The 12,687-nt window shown below is 41.5% G+C and overlaps 1 protein-coding gene across 7 annotated transcripts in view; it reads left to right on the plus strand.

Moving 5' to 3' along the window:
• Positions 1-12,687, plus strand: part of Tln2 (talin 2) — a 488,380-nt gene that overhangs the window by 278,251 nt on the left and 197,442 nt on the right. For 5 of the 7 annotated variants that reach the window (XM_008856023.3, XM_029557653.1, XM_029557654.1 and 2 more), the window contains 2 exons: positions 8,591-8,762; positions 12,469-12,566. In XM_008856023.3, the coding sequence (XP_008854245.1) occupies positions 8,627-8,762; positions 12,469-12,566 (234 nt within the window). In that variant the 5' untranslated portion in view covers positions 8,591-8,626. Of the gene's footprint in view, positions 1-4,970; positions 4,995-8,590; positions 8,763-12,468; positions 12,567-12,687 lie in introns of those variants that run through there. The other 2 variants (XM_029557648.1, XM_029557652.1) reach the window with 2 other exon arrangements.

The following is a 12,687-nucleotide window of genomic DNA, read 5'->3' on the forward strand; positions in this document are numbered from 1 at the left end:
TTCTAACATATTATTTCTACTTTTTGCAATACTGTGGAAAATTATTATTGTGGAGTTAGAACTCAGTATACAGAATTATACAGAATACATTATCTCAACTATATTAAAAAAATAGGCAAAATTCAGAGATGTGTCAGAATGTCAGCTTTGCTTATCTGTTGATGGAGTGGGGCCAGATATGGAAGTCTGGATTCAGACAGACCTGGCTTTAAGACTTATGTGTTTACCTATTGCTTACAAGGCATAACCTCTATTAAGCCTGTTTTATCTGGGACAAACCAGGCCACTCTCATTCAGTCATTGGGCATGTGCAGAGTACACAGTAATGCAACAAGTACAACTTTAATTATTAATGAAAACATAATCAATAATAAATATCTCTCCCATTTTACTGCTTTCTTAATACAAGCACTGTATTTCTGCATGTCTACTCCTCTTTTAGCACACATTTGACACTCACAAAGTCATGGTGTTTTTTTATTGGCCTACTTAGACGAAGCCTCAACTCCTTAGCATAATTACATGTTGAAGTCTGTGTTCTTGCCTCATAAAATATGTTAAGAACCATTTCCATTTGCCTTGTTGCTTATATGCTCACTGCTATTCTTTAAATTTTTAAAACTGTAAATATTTCTTATTCTTATATTATGCAGAATGGTGACATTATATCAAGGATTTACATATCTGTGATGGTTAATCTTGATTATCAATTTTTTAAAATTAGGAAACACCAAGAGATTATTAAGAATGCCTCTGGGTATGTTTGTGATAATGTTTCCAGAAAAAATTAGAACCCTAGGACTGTGACTTAATGTTTTAATTTATTGATGGGTTCATATTTTGGATAGATGATTTGGAGATGGTGGAACCATAGAAGGTAGGGCGTTAGAGTACACGTCACCAGAAGTTTGCCTTGGAAAGGTGTATCTTGGCTGTGATGCGGCCCTTCCTGTTATTGTTCTCTGCTTCCTGCCCCCCCCCCCCATGAGGTGAGGAGCCACCTCCTCAGTCACAAGCTCCTGCCACCATGGATTCTGTTTTGTGGCAAGCACAGAGCAGTGGATCCAGCTGATCATGGGCTGATGCCTCTGCAATTGAATCTTCTGTAAATTGTTTTCCCAGGTATGTGTGACCTGATGAAAAGTCTAACATGGTATCCTATAGAGCCTAATGATTCCCAAGTCTGAGATAATGGACACTTTAAGTATATTTTAACTGGAACATTCCAGTGTTAGTTATAAAATGGGGTGTTCCTGGAGAAGTAGTCAGCAAAAAAATAAAAAAGAAAGTGAGTGAAATAATCCTTTGGAAAATCCAGTCCAGTCTGATAATGTTAGATAGGTCATGTGGCAGTCTACTGATAGACACTGCATCACAGAAATTAAAAGGTTAATCACTGTATTAGTTACTTTTCCTGTTGTTATTACAAAATGCCTAAAAAACCTGACAGAAACGACTTAAGGAAGGAAGGGTATGTTTAGTTTACAAAGTTAGAGGGGTCAGTCCATCATGGTGGGGAAGGCAAGTAACGACAGCATGAGGCGCCCGGTCATATTGTGCTTACAGTCAGGAATCAGAGAGAGAGAGAGAGAAATGCTAGTGCTCAGCTTGCCTTGTCTTCTTTAGTCTGGACTCCAGACCATGGAATGGCGCCATTCATCGCTAGGGTGGGCCTTCCCACATTAGTTAACCCAATCTATAAATTCCCTCACAGATATACCTAAAGGTTTATCTTCTAGCAAATTCCGGATCCTGTCAAGTTGACAATCTATATTAACCACCAGTCATATTCCTTGATTTGTTTCAGTCTCTAATATATACCATATTTTTATGTTGCGTCTCCGACAGAAATCTTCTGACTTGTGGTTAATAGAATAATAGATAAGTAGCAAGAATGTGTTTTTAAATTTTCTTTTCTTCGGAATTCCTTCTTGCAAAAGCCACAGGCTGTTGCCTTTTTGAACGATGTGTGGTATAGGTTTATAGCCTTTTATTTACTGGTCCATTTAGTGAAAGGAGTTAGAGCTACGAAGTAAGAAGTTTCTCAGTTTAAGTGAAATCACAGATGGTCATGCCAAGTGTGCAATATCAGTTTACAGTTTACAGTTGAAACCAAGCTGCTGTAGCAGACAGAATCCTTTGGTGTAAAACACACTAGTTGGCATCAAATTAAGCACAAGTCTGAGAAAGATCACTTGAATAAAAAAGTGTGTGCAATTTTCCCATATTTCTCCACATTCTATCTAGAAAATACTGAATTTTCTGCCCAGATAACAGTAGAATAGAGTTCCATGTTTTCCAAGCAAAAGCTGTTGTATGGTCTGTGCTCAACAACTTGTGCCTTAGAAACAAAGCTGTGTCTGTCTTCCTTGGCAGCATACAATATGTGCTGTCCTGAGACTTTATGGGTGTGTCACAAAGAGTCCAAAAGACCAAGTGATGGGAAGATTTAAGTTCCCCAAGTGTATCATAGTTCTCCTGGCTTTGATCTTCATATTTGATTTTTTTTTCTGCCGCCCACCCCTCTCCCGACTTGGAATTGGCCTTTTATTTTTTTCTATCATACATGCATTTGAAAACAGCCTTTTGTCAACAATTTGAATAAGTTAAAGTATAAAAGAATTCAAAACCAGAGTTCAGTTTCGTTACCTTTATTTAGCGTATGAGAAGAGGAGGGGGAGAAAAAAAAAAGAAAACAGCAGGTGAACCCAAAGGTAGACTGGAAGAACTTTGGGATAGGTGGATGATTTATTTAGCTGAGATTGCTGGAGAGCCCACAGAACATTCTTAGTAGTCTAACAGAAGATGACAATATATTCCTCATCCAGTCTAGGAATTCACTTATCTTCCCAGATACACTGTGTTTGTTTTAGAAAGAGAGATTGGGAAAGCATGGGAGGGAAGGAAGGAAAGAGGGAGGAAGGCAATTTCTAGTTCACTGAATACTTTCAAAGATAGAGATTCCAGTGTATTCTGGAGTGCTTCAAAGACAAAGAGTCATCAGGTGATAATCCTATTTGTTTCTGTGGTGACTCAGCTCATGAGGACCACAGCTGAAGTAAGGTCAGTGCAGTGCCTTGAGAATTGGGGCAGAAGGGTGAGCCTCTCTGACTGTGGTGGTGGAAAGAATGCTTAATATCATCCATGCTTGAAGCTGAACTGGAGGGGTACCAGGAGCTTGACAGGAGGATGGCACACCAGGTAAAATACCTAGGCAGTTATTGAGGAACTGACACAGCATACCCCTGTGTCATCTGGATGAGGAGATTTGCGGCTAGATGATGCTGGCAGTCGTTACAATCGATTGCCCCTTGTATCATTACTTTTCTCATTGATGGAACAAAATTCCTGACAAGAAGCAACTTAAGGAAAGAAGGACTTGTTTGGGCTGACAGTTGCAGGATACAGTCCATTATGGTAGGAAGGGCATGGTAGTAGAAGTGTGAGGCAGCTGGTTGTAAGAGTGTGAAGCAGCTGGTTACATTGTGCCTCAGCCAGGAAGCAGTAAAAGATGAACACTCGTGCTCAGCTCACTTTCTCCATTTTATATAACCCAGGACTGAGCTCAGCCCATGGTATGGTGCCACCCAAATTTAGGGAAAGTCTTCTACTTAGCACATTCTAGAAAGTCCCTCACAGACTTGCCTGAGGGTTTATCTGTAAGGTAATACTAGGTCCTGTCAAACTGACAGTCAATGTTAACCATCATACCCCTGCATTTCAAAGTGCTACATGTGTTAACAGTCATCTCTCAGTAAAGGCTAAAGCTGTGAACACAAGCATCTGCTTCCTTCCTAAGTCTTTCCCTCTTCTAGCGCTTCCTTGCTCAGCTGCTCCAGAGTCTGTATTTTTCTGCAGCTCACGCATCCATATCTTTGTAAGATCTCCACATAATTAGACATCATCTTTAATAACAGGCAGCTCTCAGCTAATTTGCCTGAAGGATGAATTCTGAGACACTAATGGAGGTAGAAGCATATATGTGCTTTTGTAACAGAGTGTAGTTGGGCACACATCTTTGTGAACAGTGATGTACTTCATGATGAAATCTCAGGCACCTATGCCAAGAGTTGCCTAGCAATGGGAGGGTACTTTGGAGGGATCCTCGGAGGATCACATCTATACTATATGGCAGACCTTTTAGCTTGTTTTGTGCTTTTCTTGCAGTGTCACCTTGGGAAAATCTTTTGACCTCAAGGTTATAGTTTCTTCATCTGAAAATGGAAAATGATATCAAAGTCTTTTCTTATCACTCTGTATACCATGTTGTAGGGACAATGGTTGGTTCTCTTACTGTAGAAAGCAGTGCTGACTTTGCTCCACTCAAGATTATTAAATAAATCCGCATTGAGCCTTTCTCCATGGTACATGAGCTGTACAGAGGGTCCATGTCCTCCTTCAAGGACCTGTCAGTGAATTCTGACTGCAGCTTTGGTTCTTTCTTGAGTTTCTCATTAGATGATAGAGAAATTCAGCTTGTGAGTCATGAGATTCAGGCTCTGTGTTCCATGGAACAGGTTACAGATGAGTAGACTTAGTTTGGTCTGGTAGATGTTAGCCTTCTGATTTTCCTTTAGTCTTTAAACTGTGGATAATTCATGGTTGGATTTGAGGCCCACTCAACAGAACTGAATTCACATTTGGTACTATAAACCTGGTTAAAAGCCCATGGCTAGGGAAGTCGTGGGTACCAGTGAACAAGCTAGTTAACTACTGTTGTTGTTTGCTAAATAGACTTGGTATGTCCAACAGATCACCTTCCAAATATTTTTGTTTCTGCCCATAGATGAGTTCTGCTGTCAGCTTTAGTCAGAAAGCTTCTTTTTTCAATGGTGACTGAAGACTCATAACTGTTCAAAGTGCTAAGAATAAATGACTGTTGACTAAGGGAAGGTTGACGACCTATCTTTCTGATGGACCTGATGTGCTTAGTATGTGGAGTGTGAATGTTCAAGGGAAGCCCCTGTGCACCTGAACCCTGGCAGTCCTAAAGGGTAAGACTGCATCATCCCTGGGTAGCTGAGACTCAGTGTACTGTGGCTTCTTAGTTATTTTTGGGCAGAGTTCACGGATAAGCTGTTAGACAGGACCTGGTCATGATACCAGCCCTGCCCCCATAGGGAGCACTGTACTTTCCTTTTGAGCTCTTAGGTTGGGGGAATCAGTTATCTCTAAGACAACAGCCTAGGTGTCAAGACCCAGCTTCTCTACAAACACCCAGCTTTATGCTTCATTGTGAGATCCTAGGATGTCTAGGGAAAAATGTGCATAAGGAGAACATTGGATCTGTGCAAGGAATCAAAAGCTTACTAGAAGGTGCATACCTGTGGGCAGGAATGTCTTCCTCCCACTCTTATGGAGTCAAACATAATAGATGCAACATAAACAATGAATTTTGCAGTTCCTATGGCAACTGAGCACAGTACGATGCATCCAGTGTTTCTATAGCTCCCAGGACTGATGCTAATAACAGACTCCTATGTAGCACTATCTGTGTGCCTTTTTACACTTATAACTCATTTAATTCTGTGGCAACCTTATAGGTAGATTTGGTTTTCTCTCTTAGTTTTTCAGAGGGGAGACTGAGGCAGATGACAGTGAAGCAACAAGTTCTAGGTGGTACAACTGGCTGGGACACTGGAGTACCTTGTGGTCCTGACTTGTCAGGCAGGGATCCAAGGGATAACTGCCCCTCTTGATTTATCTTGGAGCTTCCTGACCGGAACTGGGCTTATTCATACTTGAGTGAACTGGGATGATCCTGGGTGGACGTGGGTGAGCCTGACTAGCTTCCTAGGCTGTTTACAGCTCTCAATTACTGGGGAATTTTTTTTTTAATTTTAAAAGAATGTCTGGAGTTCACCATAGGTTCCAGTGGCTCATCTTCTTTAATAGATACCATTGAAGGTTTGTGTGTTGGTCCAAGTGACCATCACATATATAATGAGAACAAAATGCAGTCAGATTGAAAAGAAATTATGAAAAAGAAAAGAACTTGCAGCATTACTACTCCAAGATTATAGTTACCTAAACAGAAAAACCTGACTCTTAAATTTAGGTTTTAAAAGTGGGCCTGAACTCAGAGGCCAGTCATACCCCGAGATGTCTCTTGGAACTGTGCTGATGGAACTTTCCCTGGAACTCTGTTTCTGGAACTGTGAGTCAGGCCCCACCCCTAGTTTTATTCAAAATTCTTTCTGCAACTTCAATTGAGAAAGTACAAGCTTAGCTCCACTCTGATGTGAACAGACCTTTCTGCCTTTTGATCCCGAGTTCTAGAATATCTCATTCCCCCTAGGTTATACATCCTTCCTGATCCTCACTGTTTTGATATGTTAACTCTCAAGCATACCCTTATTCAATCATTAATTCATTCATTGTCTTTTGGAGGCTACTAAATTGAGGTTGCCATGGAAATAAGATCGGGTGCCCAGGTCACAAGACACAAGAACATATAGTTTTGCTGGGGTTAATTAAAAGTCCAGATTATTATAAAAGTCCTTCATACAATAATGAAAATGATATGAATTTATTATATATCCTGTCTTTTAACAAAAGATAATTCAGATCAGTTATGCAAAGGGACACTCAAATTGGAGTAAAGGAAACAAAGTAGCCTTGGAAACAAGGATTAGACTGTAACAGTGTTGCAGGAACTCATTTGGCTCTGAGCTTTCCTGAGAAATCTAAGCAGCCTTCCTAGGTGCCAGTGTGCACCAATAAAGGCCTGGAGAAGCAGGGGTGACAGTGGGGATGGGGTACAAGAGTGGAGACAGGCATCAGCTGCCCAAAAATAGCCCAGGGGAGAAATAGTGTTTATAGTTAGAAAGGCTGTTGTTGAGCTGAATTATTTGCTCGGGATGTCTAGTGAGGTTGTGCAAAAATCCTCATCTTTTGTTAACATCTCTAAGTTGATCAATGTTTCAGTCCCATGTTCTTGCCTTAGGATAAACAGGGCACTTAATGCCTCTAAGTGTCCATTTTACCGGAATCTCGTACACTTTGATTTCAGATTTGGATTTGACTGCATGAGCAATCATCTTTCATGATAATAATAAAAATATCTCTTTACATAAAATTTATCAGTTATAATTCATCTCTTTATTACATAAATGGTATTTTTAAATGCTCTTGTGAAGCTAGAAGTAAGAAGACCATTCTGGAGTCAGGCCAGCATGCATTGCTCTTGAAGAAAGAAGGGAAGGGTTTAGGAAGGATTTTCTTTTATAATATATTCCTGGGTAATGCTGTTGATGCGTCTTTACAGTATTTGTTTTAGGACCCTTCTGTTGGAGTGTGGAGAGTGAGCAAGTCTTGGTCCAGGTTGGATCTCAGGCCAGCAATGCCTTGGATTTCTGTGTTGGTCGTTTCTTTACTCCTGCCTTTTAGAAAACAGTAAGAAACCAGTTCCCAGGGCCAGCTATTTCCATTTGCTTCTCATGTCTCCTCCTCCTAACACCTCAATGAGGAAGGCCATCAAATGAAGGCAACTGTTTCAGTGCAGGACCCAGAATAGAGATGGTATATGGTGAAGAAAGGCACTTAGATGCCTGGAACTGTCCTTGGGGCCATCAGGAAGTGGCATTCACATCTGTGTGGATGACACACTTTTAGATTAAAAGCCTTTAAGATCGAAGCTCAAACCTATCCCTTTGTCTGCCTCCCAGCAGGCCTATTAAGTTAGTATCTGTTGAGCAAGTCCCTCTCCTCCATCTCTCTCCTGAACCTCTACCTACTCCAGGTTCTGCCCCCCTCCCCACTAAACCACTGTTCCTTGAATTGGCAGGGGACTTCCAGTTGTTGGATTCCATAGCCTCATCTCACCTGATCAGTGATCTGATTCAGTCTTCCTCTGGCAACTGGCTTTTCTTGTCTGTTAACCTTGATGCTTGGTTCTCCACTCCTACTCTCCTGCCACAGGGCTCTAAGAATGTTTTCCCAGGGAATGGAAAGGCTTAACCATCCCAGCCTTTTATCTCTAACATTCATGATGACATTGAACCCCATAGCCTTAATCCACTGGTTATTACCCTCACCCATGCTGGGACATCTCAGGAGTTCAGAAATGCTGCAGTTGTCATCAACCCCAGGGGACAAACAAATCCATAAAGCCATCTGCAACACAGTGAACTTGTCCATTTATCTTTAGTGCTTTAAGATCATTGCTCCAAATTGGAAAGAGTTTGTTAAATATGCCTGCACATAGAAGGCTAGGAGCAGCATTATAGATGGCCTCAAAAGTCTTGCTATGTGGTGGAAGTTGTCTGCTGTGTCTAATTCCTCTGCCTTGTCGGCATTCCAGCTACTGTGTAGGCTGTAGTAAGTTCAACCAGTTTGGGACTAATTCTTGGTTATCATTGCAATTATTTGTGGGGGAGTGTATCTTAACATTTCATAAATAAGAAATATGTCTACATTTTCACAAAATTCACTCAGAGTGTAAGAGCAATTAGAATGGCTTTGAAAAGCCCTTTTGAGTAGTGGGGCAGCTGAATACTAGATAGGCTTTTCTAATTGTGCTAAGAGTCTAGTGTTTTCTTCTCTGTGTAATGATCATGTGCATCATGGCTTGTCTCTTTTTGTTTTCTAGACATTCTAAGTGAAATCCTTCAAGTCATCTGTGATAATGGTGGCCCTGTCTTTAAAAATCTGTGTCCGCCACTGCAATGTGGTGAAGACCATGCAGTTTGAGCCATCTACAGCTGTGTATGATGCCTGTCGACTCATTCGGGAACGGGTACCTGAGGCACAAACCGGGCAAGGTGGGTCACAGTTACTCACTGGTTTCTGAAAATGTGCCTAGATATTCTATAGTAGCTAAACAGACAGAGGCTCTGTATGGTTCACATGCCTACACACAATTAAAATGTGTGTTTTGAATGAAATACCTTCCTGCACTACTCCCTGCCTGAGACTTGTAATGTCAGTAATTGCACTAACCCTGAGTATCCAATGTGGGCATACCTGTCATCCCTTCGTCACATGTATGAACATGGTCTGCCATCATCAGGGCCAAGGCAAGTCTTATAGGAGCTTCATGAATTTTGTCTCAATCTTTTTGATTGTTTTTATTTTTTGAGACAATCTACCTATAACCCTGACTGACCTACAGCTAACTATGTAGACCAGGCTGGCTTCAATCTCACAGAGATCTGCCTGCCTCTGCCTCCCAGGTTCCCAAGTGCTGGAATTAAAAGCATGTGCCACCACACGTGGCTGCTTCAATTTTTTTAAAGATTTATTTTATTTTATTTTTTAATATTTTATTTATTATTTTTATTTTATGTGTATGAGTATATTGCCTGTATGTATGTGAGGTCACTGGTGCTGTTCAATGCTGTGGAGCTCAGAAGAGGACTTTGGATTCCCCTGGAACTGGAGTTAAGGATGGTTCGTAGAGAGAGAGAGAGAGAGAGAGAGAGAGAGAGAGAGAGAGAGAGAGAGAGAGTGTGTGTGTGTGTGTGTGTGTGTGTGTGTAGGATATGTGAGTGCAGGTACTCACAGACTTTAGAAGAGGGTGCTGAGCTGCTCAACATGAGTGCTAGGAACCAAACTTGGGTTCTCTGCAAAAATAGCATGTGCTCTTGACCAGTGAGGCATCTCTCAAGTCCCTTGCCTCAGTTTTTTTGGAAGATCATTTGTGGTATATTTTATCTGGTTTCTAATTAAGCCATTAAACGAAAGCCATTCAATTCAACTCACAGACTTTAGAAGAGGGTGCTGAGCTGCTCAACATGAGTGCTAGGAACCAAACTTGGGTTCTCTGCAAAAATAGCATGTGCTCTTGACCAGTGAGGCATCTCTCAAGTCCCTTGCCTCAGTTTTTTTGGAAGATCATTTGTGGTATATTTTATCTGGTTTCTAATTAAGCCATTAAACGAAAGCCATTCAATTCAACCAGTTGACTTTCCCTTCCCCTTCCATCTTCCCTTTTCCTTCCCTTGATTACATGTTGACATGACTGACAATTGAGAAATAACTTTTTAAAAAATATTTTATTATTTTTATTTTATATGTATGAGTGTATTGCCTGCATGCGTGTGAGTGCATCCGTGTCGGGCAGTGCTGGCAAAGTCAGAAGGCGGCGTCGGATTCCCCTGGAACTGAAGTTACAAGTGGTTGTTAGTCACTGTGTGGGTGCTGGGAATCAAACCTGGGTCCTTTGTAAGATCTGCCAGTGCTCTCAACCAGTGGACCATCTCTCCAGCCCCAAGTTTGTTTTTTTCTGAGGCAAGGTCTCACTCTGTAGCCATGGCTAGCCTTGAACTCACTATGTAGACCAGGTTGACTTCAAACTCACAGAGATCTACCTGCCTCTTGACTCCCTTGTGGTGGGATTACATACATATGCTACCACACCTGTCCAGACTTTGGAATGAAAGTGAATAAAACTTACTCTAAATTATAAGTTTGGGCTGAGAGATGACTCTGGTTAAGAGCACTACCTGTTCTTGCAGAAAACTCAGGTTTGGTTCCCAGCACCCACATGGCAGCTACCAACTGTCCTTAACTACAGTTGCATGGGATCCAACAACCTCTTGGCTTCTGCTGGCATTGCTTGTACATGGTACAGTTACATATATTCAGGCAATATACTCATACACATAAAATAAAATTAAAAATTTTAAATTGGAAGGATATGAACCAGACAGGATGTTTGGGGGTTTTAATTACTAATAGGAACAAATATTTTTTAAATATTTGATTTTCAGGGACTAAAGAGATGGCTCAGCAGTTAAGAGCACTTGGTGCTCTTACAGAGAACCCAGGTTCAGTTCCCAGAACCCATATGGCAGCTAAAAGCCATCTGTAACTCCCATTCCAGAGGATCTGTTGCCTTTTCTGGTCTCAGTGGGCACCAGGCTTACATGTGCTACTTATGTATACATGCAGACAAAATACTCATACATATGGGGCTGGAGAGATGGACCAGCAGTTAAGAACACTGGCTGTTCTTGCAGAAGACCTGGGTTTGAATCCCAGCACCCACATGGCAGCTAACCACTGTCTGTAACTCCAGTTCCAGGGGATCCGAGAGCCTCTTTTGTCCTCCGTGGGCACTGCACAACACAGGTGCACTTACCTACATGCAGGCTATACATGCATGCACATAAAATAAAAATAATAAATAAAGTATAAAAAATGAAATCTTTTTAAAAATCTTATTGTCACAAAACTTCTAGTACTATGGTGTGAAAGCATTATTTATAATATATAAAATGCTGTGTTATTTCTTGATTATCCAGAAATTAATATATGCCAACATACTTGTCTAGTCTTACTAATTCTTTTACTTTTCAGTTTTCTTACACTTTTAACTTTTTTGTTTGGATTGATACAAAGCCTGGTGACAGCCTCTAAAGATTCCAAAGTCATTTTCCTGAGAGCCTACTGGAACTTTGACCCTCTGCAGGACACTGAGGTTTCCTCAGTCACGTTAAGGAAAGGATAGGCTTGAGGAGGTGGCTCAATTTGATAAGGGACCATAAGGCGCATACTGCATAAGCCTGAGGATCTTTCCCAGAATCTGTTTTTTAAAAAATTGGACATGATGATGTATGTTTATAAGCTCAGCACTGGGAAAGAGGAAATAGGGAGATCCCTAGGGATCAGGCCAGTGAGAGACTCTCTCTCAAAAAACAAGGTGGATGTGTCCTGAGGAATGATCCCTGAGGTTGACCTCTGGTCTCTACATGCATATGTGTGCACACCTCCCGACCCTACACACAAGAAGGAGAAAAGTCTGGTTGAGAAATGACCCTGATCCTCTCCTGCCTCCAACCTCCTTTGGACTCACTACATAGGATTCAGAGGGTTTTAGAAGGTTTATATGAAGAACATGAAAGTTTAACTTTCCAACTGTTTTTCTTACTTGCTGGTGGCTAGAGACAGAAGACTCATCTCACGAGGAAGTCCTACACATCTTGTTTTCTTTTATTGCAAGGTCCTTGCCATGTAATCCAGGCTGGCTTCCAACTCATAATCTTCATGCCTCAGCTTCCCAAGTGCTGATTACAGAGCAATCACCTCCTCTCTCAGTACACCAGTCTTTTATATGGCACCTTTGCCTATGCGGTTCTGGACTTAGGAGGTTACTGCCTCAGTTTCTTCAGGGCTCTCTTGTCATTCTCCATCAGTACCTGGCTAGGTGAGGCTTTGACAGCAAGGGCCAGAGAACAAAGTCACACTCAGTTAAAAATGTGGACTACTTTGTTCCTTGTGATTCTCTAAACTGTAGGCACACCTGTGGTCCCTAAGCATGAAGCTTGCTGTGGACATTGTTGAGTCTGCTTGACTCTTCCTCCTGTCCGACTGTTTCAGTAAGGGTGGGTGATGCGGTGCTGTGGGACAGGAACAGATCTTGCTGGTAAAGGACAATGCCCCTATCTTTCCTGAGTCAGTGGGCTTGGACCAGTGATGGCTTTGTCCCCACTTGGCCTCCTCTTTTTCTCTCTGTTTACATTCCAGCTTCTGACTATGGGCTGTTTCTCTCTGATGAAGACCCCAGAAAAGGGATTTGGCTGGAAGCAGGAAGAACACTAGATTACTACATGCTGCGGAATGGAGTATGTTGTTGGTCCTAGTTTCTTTTAAAATTGTGATCCCATTTATTGATTTATTATGTATTTATTTTCTCCGTGTGTGTGTGTGGTGTGTGTGTGTGTGTGTGTGTGTGTGTGTGTGTGT

The sequence above is a fragment of the Nannospalax galili genome, unplaced genomic scaffold (assembly GCF_000622305.1).
Source record: "Nannospalax galili isolate Female #2095 unplaced genomic scaffold, S.galili_v1.0 scaffold288, whole genome shotgun sequence".
NCBI classification, from domain to species: domain Eukaryota; kingdom Metazoa; phylum Chordata; class Mammalia; order Rodentia; family Spalacidae; genus Nannospalax; species Nannospalax galili.